Raw genomic sequence first — 15,695 nt, 5'->3', positions numbered from 1 at the left:
TCAGCTTCATTCCCAGGATCTTGAACTGTTCTATCAGCGTGCTCCTTCTGTAGTCTCTCCTGCTGACATTATTCGTCCTGATGTGGATCATCACTGCGGTCTCTTCCGTCTCCGCTCCTTCCAGGATCTTCCCAATTTTGTCCACGATGTTCTTGGTTCTTGCTCCTGGGAGGCAGGTCACCAGTCGATCCTCTCTCCCTCCTGCTATGTGGCTGTCCACATGCCTTAGGATCGAATCTCCCACTAGGATTGCTGACTTTCCCTTCTTCAATTTTCGCTTCGGTCTCAGGTCAATATCCCCGGCGTGCTTCGCTCTTTCTTCTTCTGGGCATCGATTAGCCAATTTCTCTCCCTCTTGTGGTGTTCCTCTGTGGGTGTCTTCTTTGGGGTCATCTGCTTCTTGTTCTCCCTTCCGTGTTGGTGTTGGTATATCTTCATCTTTCATCTGAAGTTTATCCTCTTCCACCCTCCTCCTGTATGCCTCCTCAATGAAATTCTCGAGTTCTCTGACTTCCTCTTCGATGTGTCTCTCACTCATGTAGTCTTCAGCTGTCTTGACTGGGTCCTCCATGGTGTAGAGTTCTTCTAGCTCCTGTATCTTGTCCTCTAGTCGCTTGACTTCCTTCTTCAAGCTTTTCAGCTCCTGGCACCGACTGCATACATATGACTGTCTCCCCGAGGGGAGGTAGTCATACATATGACAGTCCGTGCAGAACACTGGAAAGCTCATCTTCTGGTTCTCCTCTGCTTCCATTGTCGTTCCTGCTTAAAGATAACAGTTAAGATTACGTGTTTCTTCTATGCCTGCTTCCTGCCTTCTTCCTGTGTGTGCAGCCTTTGCTATACCTTACCTTACTTATGCTTATGTGTTTGTTCCTCCTGTGCCTGCTTCCCTCAGCACCTGCTTCCTAGAAGAGGTATGCAGGCAGATTGGTAGGCTTAAGAGCGATAAATCCCCAGGACTGGATGGCATCCATTCGAGGGTCATCAAGGAACAGAAAGGGGCTATAGTTGAATTGCTTCAACTAATAGCCAATCTGTCGATCAAATCGGGAAGGATTCCGGAAGACTGGAAGGTGGCAAATGTTACGCTGATCTTCAAAAAAGGTTCAAGGGGAGATCCAGGAAACTACAGACTGGTGAATCTGACCTCGGTACTGGGAAAGATGGTAGAGGTGCTGATAAAGGACCGCATCATTGATCACCTTGACGGACACGGTCTGATGAGGACTAACCAGCACGGTTTCAGCAAAGGCAGATCTTGTTTGAAGAACTTGCTGCAATTATTCGAGGGAGTAAACAGGCAGATAGACAAGGGCGACCCAGTTGACGACGTATATCTGGATTTTCAGAAGGTGTTTGACAAGGTTCCACATGAATGACTACTTCGGAAAATTGTGAGCCATGGAATCGAGGGTGAAATACTCATGTGGATTAAAAACTGGCTGGAACAAAGGAAACAGAGAGTGGGGGTAAATGGACAATACTCGGACTGGAAAAGCGTCACCAGTGGGGTGCTGCAGGGCTCGGTGCTTGGACCCATGCTCTTCAACATCTTTATATAAATGATCTGGACATTGATATGACGAGTGAGGTGATTAAATTTGCAGACAATACGAAGTTATTCAGAGTAGTGAAGACACAGGGGGATTGTGAAGATCAGCAACATGACATAATCAAGCTCGAGAAATGGGCAATGAGGTTCAACATAGATAAGTGTAAAGTGATGCATGTTGGTACCAAAAATCTCATGCAGGAATACAGGATGTCCGAGGTGGTACTTGGAGAGACCTCCCAGGAAAAAGACTTGGGAGTTCTGATCGACAAGTCGATGAAGCCGTCCGCGCAATGTGCGGCGTCGGCAAAAAGGACGTACAGCATGCTAGGAGTGATAAAGAAGGGGATCACGAACTGATCGGAGAAAGTTATCATGCCGCTCTACCAGGCCATGTTGCGCCCTCACCTGGAGTACTGCGTCCAGCACTGGTCGCCACACATGAAGGACACGGTACGACTCGAAAGGGTCCAGAGAAGAGCGACTAAATTTAAATTAAAACTAGAGGAGTTGCCCTAGTGAGAGATTGGAGAAACTGGGCCTCTTCTCCCTTGAACAGAGGAGACATGATCGAAACATTCAAAATACTGAAGGGAATAGACTTAGCAGATAAAGACAGATTGTTCACCCTCTCCAAGGTAGGGAGAACGAGAGGGCACTCTCTAAAGTTGAAAGGGGATAGATTCCGTACAAACGTGAGGAAGTTCTTCTTCACCGAGAGAGTGGTAGAAAACTGAACGCTCTTCCGGAGTCTGTTCTAGGAGAAAACACCCTTCAGGGATTCAAGACAAAGTTGGACAAGTTTCTGCTAAACTGGAACGTGCGCAGGTGAGGCTGGACTCATTTAGAGCACTGGTTTTTGACCTGGGGGCTGCCGCATGAGTAGACTGCTGGGCACGATGGACCACTGGTCTAACTCAGCAGCGGCAATTCTTATGTTCTTATAAGAATAGCCTTATTGGGTCAGACCAATGGTCCATCTAGCCCAGTAAACTGTCCTCACAGTGGCTAATCCAGGTCACTAGTATCTAGCAAAAACCCAAAGAGTACAACATTCCATGCTACTGATCCAGGGCAAGCAGTGGCTTCCCCCATGTCTGTCTGAATAACAGACCATGAACTTTTCCTCCAGGAACTTGTCCAAACCTTTCTTAAAACCAGCTACGCTATCCGCTCTTACCCTAACCTCTGGCAATGCGTTCCAGAGCTTAACTATTATTCTCTGAGTGAAAAAATATTGCCTCCTATTGGTTTTAAAAGTATTTCCCTGTAACTTTGAGTGCCCCCTAGTCTTTGTCATGGGGGGGGGGGGGGGAATCAATCCACTGGTGCCCGTTCTACTCCACTCAGGATTTTGTAGACTTCCATCAAATTTCCCCTCAGCCATCTCTTTTCCAAGCTGAAGAGCCCTCACCGTTTTAGTCTTTCCTCATCTTGGTTATTTGTGGCTTTTCCACTGCTTGCATTTTTTATTTGACTTTTGTGGTTTGGGTTTGCCACCCCTTTGTTTTTCTGGCTTGTTAAAGAGTGTGTCATTAGTACTGTGTTCCTTGGTTGCAAAAAAAATTTGAACTCAATAATTCAAAAACGTGTGAAGGAGGAGATTATTTTTAACTTAAGATGTTTTTTAACTCGCTGTATTTATCTGCACTGTATGTATGTATTATCCTGCTTGCTGTGAACCGCCTAGAACCTTCTGTTATGGCGGTATATAAAAATAAAAATTATTATTATTATTAAATTATTATCTTAATCAAGCTATCAGTATTGCCTTATGAAGATCACATGCCACCAGTCTTCTCCCTCTCTTCCACCCCTCCCTAGATGGTCCGGCATCTCTCCTTCCCCAAGCATGCTCTGTTTGTGGGTGAACTGAGCATACTCTGGGACTGCCAGAATTGGCATCTGGAGGTATGCCATTGCCTTTATAGCACCTGTGGCAGTACAAGAAGGAAGGAGGCAGCTTGGCAGTGGATTTCTTTGACTGGCAAGGCTTTGGCATCACCACCAGCAAAGATATAATACCTAATGCAGGGGAGGGGAGAGGAGAGAAAATGTGTGTACCTTTAAATCATGCAATTAATTGTGATTAACTATTTTAAATTAAAACACTGTCTTTGGTCTCTCCTTTACCTAGTTTTGAATTTTGGTGTTTGCTACTCTATCTTTTGCAATCAGGGATTCCTAATACAGATATTTGGACTCATCTGGTGAAATGAGGAAGTTTGATTTGTATTTTGCTGACATTGTGACTATCATCTACGATAGGCGAACGTTCTTCTATGCTGTCTATTTCGGTATCGTTTACATTCTACTGCCAATACAAGAAGTTTTTTGATAGAATTTTTTCCTTCCAGGCAGCTAAACTGAATTTGTGGCTGGGAAAGCTTATATTAGAGGCCACTTCCTATTTTGATTTTAGGAAAAGATTAAAGACCCGTCTGTTCGACATGTCTACATCCTAGAACTACAATTTTTTAAATTCATTTTATTCCTAACTGATGTACTTCAATTGTACTGTTTTTTAATTGATGTATTCCAATTTTAACTGATTGTTTTTTTATGTTATCTCTATTTTGATTGTATGTGAACCGCTTTGAACTTTTTTTGTTATAGTGGTATATAAAAATTAATTATCATCATTGTTTTCCAATGCTATTAAAGGTTTATATTTCTGATACTGTAAAATGTTAATCCTATTATTAGGTTTCAATTTGCTGTTTCCAAGTACACCTCATTTTGTAATCCACATAGATTTTTGTGATATGGGGAATATAAATATTTTAAAATAAATAAATAAATTCTATGCTGGTAACAAAATTGTAAGCTTTATGCCAAATTTGTACTGCCTCGGACGAATCTCTTCATAAAAAGCAATTAATAAATCTCAATAAATACATAAAATAAAAAAGATAGAATCCTTTGCTCAGTAGGACCTAAGATGGATCTCTATTTTGAGGGATGAAGGCTGGACACCTTTGAGAGATACAAGTTGGCAATGGCTAGCCATGGACCAGTCTTCTAGAGCTGTAGCAAATAACATTACAGTTGGCTGAATATGAATAGCAGAAATGAACATGAGAAACAATAAAAGAAGGAATGTAAAATCAGAGATCGAGTGTTTATTTCAGTAGGATTTAGCACAGTAGAGCCACTGATTATTCTTTTTCTAATCACTCAAAATTGGAAAGACTATACCAAATTAAATTATACGTTCTGGTGGAACTATGTCTGTTATATCTACAAAATGGAAAAAGTACTAGCATTACAACATGGGAATCTTCATAATTTCAAGAAAATTTGGCAACCATTGACTAATTATTCTAATGATTAGACTTCTTAGCACAATTGCAGTACTTATATAGGAATGGGGTGGGTTATGTATAATTTTTGGAATTATTATTTGTAAAAATGGGGAGGGATTTATAACTTCTGATTATATATAATTTATAATATATACTGTTTATAAATTAAGTTTTATTAATGATAGATACAATGATATATAATAATTAATTATATTACTTGTGAATCAATTATTGTAAAAATGGAAATTAATAAATAAAAATTTAAAAAAAAAAAAAAAAATTTAAATCACTATTTGACTGAATACGAATAAAGTAAATATGAATATTCAGTACATCCCTACTACATACCAAGCCTTATAAGCACCGGATAATCGACCGTAACTCACCTGTTTACTGTAAGTGTCATCAAACATGTGATTGGTGATGTCTTCTGCAAGCTTTGCCTCATCGGGATCAGCGGCACGACCAACCCAGGTATAGACTATTCCTTGATTGTCTGTGCTCTCGAAGGGCACCTGGAACACAGCAGAGGCAGGATCACCAGAGAGCAAGGTTAAAGCGCCACAAAATCGACTCCTTCCCTCCAGTTCAGCGGTTGTGTTGTCTGTACAGGGACCTGCTTTTTTAACCCATACTAATTTATGCAAACCAGGCCACACAATAAGTGTCTGCATTTGAACAAGAGCACAAGAGGAGAGAGGGCTGTTGGTACTGGTCCTGGTTGCTCTTTGTCAAAGGTCTCAACTCAATCCCTTTGCAGGGCCACATTTTGGATTTGTAGGGACTTGGAGGGCCGCAGAAAAAAAAGTTAATGTCTTATTAAAGAAATGACAATTTTGCATGAGGTAAAAACTCTTTATAGTTTATAAATCTTCCCCCCTTCTTTGCAGCGTCTTCCAGCTTCCCCCTTGGCCTTCCGGTCTTAGTTTCAGCTAATTACCACAGCCTGCAGAGAGGATCGCCAGTGCTGTAACATTCCTTGCAGGCTGCCATTGGCCTCCGCAGCACGTTCCCTCTGCCGTGATCCCGCCCCTCCTCTGACATCAGGGGCAGGATCGCGGCAGAGGGAACGTGATGTAATGTAACACCTGGCCCCTTCTTATATCTTATGGATAGTATATGAGCATTCAGTTAGCCAGATGCTCTCCATATAACTTTTGAAAATACATAGATAATCTTTCTACTCTTTGGGATTCTGCTGGTATTTGTGACCTGGATTGGCCACTGCTAGAAGCAAGATACTGGGTTAGATGGACTATCTGTCTGATCCAATACAGCTATTCTTATTTTAACTTATACATTCACTGGCTGCCAGAGGATGGATAACTTTTTTCAAATACTGAATACATCAGCTGGAAAAAAAAAAAAAATCACCAATTTCAAATTAACTTCTGCCCAAAGTCTATGAATTCTAAGGAATTTCTGGATAAACCTTGGGCTTTTGACTTTGCTGTATGTTGAAGGTTATCTAATACCAACCCTGAGGCAAGGAGCAAATTTTAAGTCTCACCTTCAGGATGTAGCAAAACTCAGAATTCAAGTTAGAGGCTTCTGTGCCAACCTGGATACACCTAGGAGGGAGGGAGAGAGAGAAGGATCAGAAAAGAGCAGGGAATAGTGGCATTGCAACAACCCCCCACAATCCAAGGGCCAAATTTCCAATTCAGAAAAACTTCTGAAAACAATTCTAGAAGTCAGTTTGCTCAGAGTTTTGAATTATCTTATTACACCCAAGGAATTTCCTGTAGCATCAGGAAGAGGAAAAAAAAAATCAAGGAAGGGGGGACTTTTTAATTTGGCCTTCTGCAGGCATTTTCACTCGCTCAATTTGAAAAAAATCAGGAAAGCAAAATGGCCTGCGGGTGTTTCATAGCACTATAGTACTGTGTGCAATTCTGGAGGCCACATTACAGTAAAGATGTGTGCAGAATTGAATCGGTTCAGCGGACGGCCACCAGGATGATCTCGGGGCTCAAGGGTCTCTCGTACGAAGAGAGACTGAACAAATTGCAGCTCTACACTCTCGAGGAACGTAGGGAGAGGGGAGACATGATCGAAACATTTAAGTCCCTCATGGGACGTGTCGAAGTGGAAGATGATATTTTCTTTCTCAAGGGACCCTCGGCCACAAGAGGGCACCCGCTCAAACTCAGGGGCGGAAAATTTCATGGCGACACCAGAAAGTATTTCTTCACAGAGAGAGTGGTTGATCATTGGAACAAGCTTCCAGTGCAGGTGATCGAGGCAGACGGCGTGCCAGACTTTAAGAATAAATGGGATATCCATGTGGGATCCCTACGAGGGTCAAGATAAGGAAATTGGGGCATTAGGGCATAGACAGGGGGTGGGTAAGCAGAGTGGGCAGACTTGATGGGCTGGAGCCCTTTTCTGCCGTCATCTATGTTTCTATGTATTTTAGTTCCCATACAGATGCCAAGGGCAGCTGCAGGACCTCACCTGGTACAGAGGGCACTGCCATTCGTGCGGATATGATAGAGACTAGGCTGCACTTTATCATCTTTGTTCTTCCTTTTCCCGTTGTGGATGATGAATTTCCTCTTAAAATGGGACAGAAACTTGGGGTTTTCCTGTTGCTGGGTCATTCGCACCACCTGAAAAGTGAAGCAAGTTACAATACAACTTTCTGAAGTTCCTCCCACCTTGTGTGCCTATTCTATGGATCCTTCCGCAGTTACTTTTGAAGCTGCCACTAGTAAACAGCTGGGTGCGTTATGAATCCAGAGGCAAACAGATCTTAGTTTTCTTTAAAGATAGCAGGGAAATAGCTGTGACTTCTGCCATCTCTCTCTCTTTCTTATTGCAAAAATCACATAACTTTAATCCCCAAGCCCAGCATTAGAAGACAGCTGGAGGGGAAATCCTGTTCCAAGCCTGATACAGTGTGGAACAGAATGTACACAGTGGAAGGTTTCCCATACTCACCTCCAGCTTTCCTGGAAAGAGGCTCTCGAACTTCTTTTGTAGACTGAAGGTGAAGGTCAGCCAGCCCATGTTGGAGGCCTCACGGCCCTGCCAGAAGTACACCACGCACTGGAAGTCTTCCTCTGCTTGCTTCTCTTCCTCCTCCTCCTCCTCTTCTCCTCGTTCCGCTTCATTCTCTACCACTTTCTTCTGGCTTTTCTTCTCTTCCTCGCATTCCACTGGCACCCAGTATCTAAAACAAGGCAGTGTATTAATTTCCATGCTGGGAACGCTGGCAGTCGGTGTACTTATGGTCGGAGAACCAGCTTTACCGATCTAGCTTGTGGGGAGATACTCGGGCAACAAGGCCAATTTCACTGTCTCAGGTGTGTGTGTGTGTGTGGGGGGGGGGGGGGCACTGCAATGCATGCTGGTACAAGTAGTTTTGTCCAATCAGACACACAGAGAAGTAGAGGGAGACATTTGACATTCAATGCTCTTCCTATGGTGGAAGGAGCTTAAAACAGGTAAATACACAAGAATAGAAATTTTGTCCTATTTACTTACTGTTCCTTTATCTCACACAATCTGCACCAAGAAGTTACATGCAAGTTGCAATGGTACGGACACCAGACCTGCGCAGAATGCCCTTCCTTGCCTCCCTACCCTCAAGAGTCTGTCACCAGCAGTACAGTTTGAAAAATACGCCCAGGAAAATCAAATGAAACATCCATTCATGTAACTAAATACCTCAAAACATGGGTGACGGGACTAAATCGCGCGAGACAAAGGTGCGCAGACAACTGAGCGCAAGGTTGATGGCGCGCCGAAGAAAAGCACTATTTTACTTAACAGACATTGCGCTGGCGTTGTGGGGGGTTTGGGGGGTTGTAACCCCCCACATTATACTTAAAACTGAACTTTTTCCCTAAAAAACAGGCAAAAAGTTCGGTTTCAAGTATAATGAGGGGGGTTATAACCCCCCAAACCCCCACAACGCCAGCGCGATGTCTGTTAAGTAAAATAGGGGGGTTCCCCACCAACACCCCCCGTCGGAACCCTTTAAAATAGTGCTTTTCTTTGGCGCGCCGTTGTCTCGCGCGATTTTGTCTATGAACCCAAAACATGCAGCTTTCTCACAAAATAAAAATGGCTTTTTGCAAACTGCTCCCCACACAAAAAAAAGTATGCGGGTTGTTCCATAACATTTTCTTTTACCCACCATTTCATGGAAGTGGTTCCTGGTAGGGTTGAATCAGGTCAGAGGAAGCAGTAGCACACACAGATTTGCAATATCAAAACTACCCATTCCTTGGCTGCAACAAGTAGCCACAGAAGAGGGCTGGCATGACCATTAGGCAAGACTAAGCAGTCGCCTAGGGCAGCAGTTTTTGTGATGCCTCAAAGAGTGGCTGCAGTCAAGTCGAGAGATAGGTCCCGACAGCCACACAAACTCAAAGATCCATTAGCACCTAAGGGGGCCAGCCAATTTTCAATTATTCCATTTACCTGGATTAAGGACTTTTGGAAACAGCCCTCATTATGTGAGTGTGTATAAAGAGACACAAAATAAAGTTTAAAACTAAAAATCTGATATCCAAATTATGTTCTCCAAGGCTTCCAAAGCTGGCGTCATGATCTTGCCATGTCTGGGTAGGCAGAACCGACGTTTCAGCCATCATGTTGTGGCTTTCTTCGAGGTGTGCTGTGAGATCTGCAGTTTGTCTTTATATATAGTGGGTCCTCAAACCTGATTGGCTGGATCTTGATTTAGATTTGTGGCCAACACACTTTCTTGCCCAATCGCCTTAAGCCACAGCCAATCAGGTTTGAGGACCCACTATATATAAAGACAAACTGCAGACCTCAGCACACCTTGAAGCAAACTACAGAATGATGGCTGAAACGTCGGTTCTACCTATCCAGACGTGGCGAGACCCAGACAATTGCAATAATCATCCAAATAATGTTTTATAGATTGTTGTGGCATAATCATGATTGTAGAGTTTAATTATCAAAATAGGTTAAAGACCTAACAATTAACTGGGAGAGGAGGTCCAACACTCTTGCCCCAGCCCTGAACTCCGCAATTACCTGTATAGTTAAAAAACAAATAATAATTATAATTGCCCACTTGTATTTTTTCATCCAGAATTCTTCTACAGGAAAAGTTGATTTTTGAAAATATTGCAAAAGAACCATTAACAGACGCTTTAATTCAATGGTTTTGCAGGCTTTTTTTCAAAAGAACTGTAAAGTCTCTAGAAAGCTTTCTTTATTTGCATTTCTAGTACTCTGTGGACATGTAGCTCACATGGTCTCAGCATCATACCTATAATGGTATAAATATATAGTGGTATAAATTAATATCTGGATATATGAATAAAAAGCCAAAAAATGGTCTAAGACAGTGATTCCCAACCCTGTCCTGGAGGAACACCAGGCCAATCGGGTTTTCAGGCTAGCCCTAATGAATATGCATGAAGCAAATTTGCATGCCTATCACTTCCATCATATGCAAATCTCTCTCATGCATATTCATTAGGGCTAGCCTGAAAACCCGATTGGCCTGGTGTTCCTCCAGGACAGGGTTGGGAATCACTGGTCTAAGAGATATTTGGAGCATTGAGATTAAGCATCAAATTAATGCATCTCAATGGCCACTAATTTGGTCTTGGAGAATGAGATGTACAGTGTCAGCATCTATGAGACAAACTTGGTTCTTTTTATTACATAGAGCTTTTTGGACCCCTACACGTTTGCAAAAATTAGACAGTTCTAAGTCCAATAAATGCTGGCACTGTAATCTGGAACCAGGGACGTTGGATCATTTACTGTATCATTGTCCCTACATTAAAAGTTTTTGGAATGCAATTTGGCCACAAATTAATAAATTGATGGAAAATCATGTAGCAATATCATATGATACAGTATTATTTGGAATGATGATGAGAAAAAAAAGTCAAATTTCACCAGAAAATAACAAGCTTTTACTAGTCATGACAGGGGTTGCCATTCAGCATATAACCAATAATTGGAAAAATTATAACAACCTAAATTATACATTTTGGTGGAATACAATATGTCATATATTTAAAATGGAAAGAACGATAGCAATACAAAGAGGGACATATACTAAATTTATAAAAATATGGGGGCCATTGACAAAATACTGCAATCAATAAATAGTATGATCTTTCTTCTTCTTTTCTTCTTTTAAATATCTTTTTTATGACACACATAGAGGGGGGGTAATGAAAATAATTTCTACATAATATGTTATAATATGTTATACAATACGTAATGTATGAATGAAAAGTAATAGAAGGGTGGGGGGAGGGAGAAGGGATAAAAATATATTTAGAATATGATATATTAGATATAAAATGATATTGTGTATTCATCAATTTTTTTAATATTTTGTACATTTTATGTAAAATTTGAAAATTAAAAATAATATATGAAAAGTAATAGAAGGGTGGGGGGAGGGAGAGGGGGAAAAATATATTTAGAAATATGATGTATTAGATATAAAAGTGATATTCTGTATTCATCAATTGTATTTTAATATTTTGTACACTTTATGTAAAATTTGAAAATAAAAAATAATAAGGAGCATCATACCTAAATCAAAATCAACTGTACAGAAGTCAATGGGTGAAAAACATCACGAAATGGTCTGAATTTGTGTCGTGGCAGAGGGATTTCCATATTAAATCACAAAGGCTCTGCTCAGCCTGTCAAACGGCATCTGTGGCTCTCAAAGATCAATACTCTTGTTTTTAGCCACTCTGCAGTCCCCAGGGACAAGCCCTACAGCTCTGCTGGGGTATCCCTCACTACAGTCCTGGGATTAATCTGCCTACCAGTCACCTGCACAAGAAGACGTAGCAGTCCTGGGTGTAGAAATGGCCAAATTCCTCCTCGGGCAAACGTGAAAATTTCTTCCCTTCTAGGACAAAGCCCTCCATGCCATCCAGGTCTTCGTTCCACTCCTCCATCAACTGCTCAGCCTACACAGGTACGCAAGAGGGAGAGAATAACAGCATCAAGACATTACCAGGCCCTCGAGCAGCTGTGTTACGCAGACTGAGTGCTCAGGACAGAGCTGAAGGAGGAAGACAGAAACAAGTGTGAACAGCTATAAAACGGACACAGCACGGACCCCTGCAAGGCCGACTCATCTTTATTACAGACACAGCAATGGGTTACCTCCGTCAGCGGCATGGCAGGTTGGCGTGGGAGAAAGAGAGCTGTCAGATCAGCTTTCATCTGATCCTTCTTCTCTGCATCTTTCTTAACTTTCCCCATCAATCCCTCATTCTTTAGCACCGTCTCCGCATTGCGTGTGTAATCCACTTTCAGCACGTCATCCCAGTTCTTAAACTTTGACTTGAAGACCTTAGAGAGAGGAAAGGGTTAAACAGCTATTCTTTTCCGTCAGAGATCAAAGAGCAGCTTGTGTGAACATGCTGTGAGGGGCTGCGCTTCTAAGAAGCCTTAAATCCAGACCACAGCCAAGGCAGAGGGAACACTAGTAGGGAGTTCTTACACAATCGCACAGGTGGATATGTGCGTCTGAGCCCAGGTGCTGACAAGGGCATGTTTTCCGATACTCGTGCCTTACATTCCCAGGGGCAGAGCTGCAATGTCATTTATTTAGAAAGATACACCTCAGTATTCTGATGGGCAGGTCAAAGCGGTTCAAACTAACACTTGGATCCAAATTTCAATCAGGAGCATCTTCACAACCTCGTAGTCCCTAGGGCCAACTCCCCAAAAGCCATTTGAAACAGGTACGTATTTCATGCACTTCTGAATTTGACAGAGACAACTCCAGTTGCAACGAGTCGAGGTCAAACAATAAAAGGCAGAAGAACCTCAGAGGCCTGGGAAGAAGGAAAACCCAAATGTTGATCATTCAAAGAATGAAGAGTTCAAACAGGTAGGTAGAGATACAAGAGAAGATGGTAATCCAGTCTGTAGAGCCAGCCCACAAAGTAAAAAAACTAAGCCAGTGCTTGTCCCTAAGAGGAGGGGTGGTGTGATCATATTTACCAGCCTATATTAGAGGCTACTTCCTATTCTGATTTTAGAAAATCACTAAAGACACATGCCTGTTTGACATGTTTACATCTTAGTTGTGATACTGTTTAACTTCTCCTTGCTTTTTAACTTTTTAATTGATGCATTTTTTGACTGTTTTAATGTCCTTTTGTATGTGTTTTTTACTTTGTTGTGAACCACTTTGAACTTTTGGTACAGCGGTATACAAAAAAACAATTTATTATTATTATTATTATATATGCACAACTTGCACCTACTCTGTGTGCAAGAACCACTTGTGCACCACTGGAAAAGGCAAGTTTTTGGAAACTTTTATAGACGCCCTATTATAAAGATTGTTCCCATAGAGGGAAGAACCAGGGGATAGGCTCAAAGAATACCTGCTTCACACAGCAGAGAAGTCAGGGCAAGACTTCAGGAAATACACTCTGGCAGAGTGGAAAATCTAGGGGCAACCCCCTAGGAATACTTGCTTCACACAGCAGAGAACCTGAGGAAAGGCACCCTGCAGAATGGAAACCAGCTGTCAGCCCAGCCTTAGTTGTCAGCATTTTCTGGTGGCCCTATCAATGTCAGCAAAGGGAGATCATATCATTCATATCTGACCTTAGGGCATGCCAGTGCAGCAGCATGATCTTAGTGTTACTCACTCAGAGGCTGCAGATGTTTCATTTTGGGCACAAGAGAAGCTAGATTGTGTGAAAATGCACACTGAAATTTTGTTAGAGGGCGAAGATGGAGGAGAGGGATCTGAGTGGACCTATCTCTTCAGCATGAGGCTCTCCAGCTTTGGTCTGCACCAAAACAGCAAGAAGTGTACACAATCTTTCTTCCCTGACCCCACAACACCCTTTTGTCACCCAGGAGAAGTATCCATATGATCAACTGGGATACATTTAACCTTGAAAATGCAGAAAAAAAAGCTTTTGCAAATTTACCAAATTTAAACACTGCTCTTTTGTACAGTATGTCTGCTGCCTGGATAGGTTCCTGGAGTACAGAGTAGAGACATGGAGTCGCATGCTGCCCTGGTTGTAATCACTTTATCATCATTGGATCAGAAGAGCCTTACTGAAGCAGGGTAGAGAGGTTTCGACCCTATTTTTGCTGGATACCTGGCACTCTGTCCCCTCCAGGTTCCGGATGACTATGGCATGCTTGGGTCGGTGCAGCATGCTACAGAGCTCCTGTCCGAGCTTCAGAGCTGCCGCCCGCACCAGCCTTGAGGACTTTCTCCCAATCCAAATGAAGACATCCGACCAGCAGTCCAGGATGTACACACACGAGGTGTCCAATAAGCTCTGGAGCTAAAGAGCAGAGAAGATGGAAAAAGGCAAGTATTTCATTATGTCTAAGAGGTAGAATGGAACCCCTTCTGCACCCTAGTAGTGATAATATTTTTACAGCATTACTGGGCATACACAACACTGAACAGTGAAAAGAGTTCCTGTACAAGATGTCACTGCCCCAAGGACTAGAGGTCTGCACAGGAATGGGGATCACGGGATCCCCCCAGTCTAAGGGACTCCCATGGGGACCCCTCCCAGGCCCACAGGACTCCCACGGGGAGGCCTACCTAATTTCAAATTCAGTCCAAGTCTGGGTCCAGCGCCGCAGCGGGAATGTCTATGCTGAGCATAGAGCTCAGCACGTAGGCAGTGAGCTGAGCACGTAGGCACGCATCATCCAGGGGAGGGAACTCTGTGTGCCTACATGCTGAGCTCACTGCCTACGTGTTGAGCCTACGTGCTGAGCTCCATGCTCAGCATAGACGTTCCCGCCGCAGTGCTGGACCCAGACTGAACTTGATCGTCTGAGGTCTAGTGAAGGAGGGCAGGAATGATCTCTGGTGTCTCCTCTCTCAATACTTGACTCATTCAACATCACAACTCCTCTTCCACGCCAACCAAACTCAACACAACAACACTTTCTGTGCACATACTTTTAAGTGCAAATGAGGGCACACAAGTTTGTGCATGTAAAACAGTCTTCTCTATGTGTAAATACATTTATTCAATTATCCCCACATGCATAGTTTAGAAATGGTTTAATATGCTGGTTTAATATCTCTGAGTTCTCTCATTCATCATACTTTGAAATAATATAAAAATATAAATATTTTGTTGCATGTGGTACATCAGTAAACTAGAAATGCATAGTTATTCTAGTACAGAAACTCCCCCCCCCAAAAAAAAACAACACAACAACTTTCTGAAGTAATTGCTGCTTTTTATGGGGTCAGGTAACTTTTATGGGGTGCAGGTGGGGACAGAGGGGATACCTCACGGGGACGGAGGGGATTCCGGCGGGGACGGGTGGGATTCCTGTCCCCGCGCAACTCTCTACCAAGGACATCTACGGGAGTACCTGAGTAGTGACAGAATGGGGCTTGAACTCTGACTGCCCTGGTTCTCAGCCCAGTGGTAGTGTGCTCTCATCTTTTCCTCCAATTCCCTTTCCTGCTCTGAAAGGAATCCCCTGCACAGTCTAAATCAGACATTAAGGTCCTACCAGTCTCATGTCTGGCAGCAGGTCAATCTTTGGTCTCTTCTTGTGCTCCACAGAGAGCTTGTAGTTAATTTGAGGGAGCTCCAGGTATCCTAGCCCCAGGCCAACCTGAAGCAGCAGGAAGAGATGGAAGAATTAGACAAACATTAGACCCATGATGTGAACCTAAGGACATTCCTCTCATCAAGAATTTTGCTACTTTTTGGGATTCTGCCAGATACTTGTGACCTGGACTAACTACTTTTGGGACCAAGAAACTGGGCTGGATGGACCCTTAGTCTGATCCAGTAGGATAACTCTTATGCTTTAACAAATATTCCAAAGCATAGACTGCCCAT

At 42.8% G+C, this 15,695-nt stretch overlaps 1 protein-coding gene across 1 annotated transcript in view; it reads right to left on the bottom strand.

Annotated features, from left to right (window-relative positions):
* Positions 1–15,695, bottom strand: part of FLII (FLII actin remodeling protein) — a 69,626-nt gene that overhangs the window by 8,628 nt on the left and 45,303 nt on the right. The window contains exons 19-26 of the mRNA XM_033963658.1: positions 15,361–15,465; positions 13,965–14,156; positions 11,995–12,183; positions 11,656–11,795; positions 7,804–8,035; positions 7,318–7,472; positions 6,371–6,431; positions 5,247–5,375 (exon numbers count right to left, since the gene is read on the bottom strand). Of these exons, the coding sequence (XP_033819549.1) occupies positions 5,247–5,375; positions 6,371–6,431; positions 7,318–7,472; positions 7,804–8,035; positions 11,656–11,795; positions 11,995–12,183; positions 13,965–14,156; positions 15,361–15,465 (1,203 nt within the window). The remainder of the gene's footprint in view (positions 1–5,246; positions 5,376–6,370; positions 6,432–7,317; positions 7,473–7,803; positions 8,036–11,655; positions 11,796–11,994; positions 12,184–13,964; positions 14,157–15,360; positions 15,466–15,695) is intronic.

Source organism: Geotrypetes seraphini, chromosome 11 (assembly GCF_902459505.1).
Source record: "Geotrypetes seraphini chromosome 11, aGeoSer1.1, whole genome shotgun sequence".
Taxonomy (NCBI): Eukaryota; Metazoa; Chordata; class Amphibia; order Gymnophiona; family Dermophiidae; genus Geotrypetes; species Geotrypetes seraphini.
This window is presented reverse-complemented; position numbering and strand designations above follow the sequence as displayed.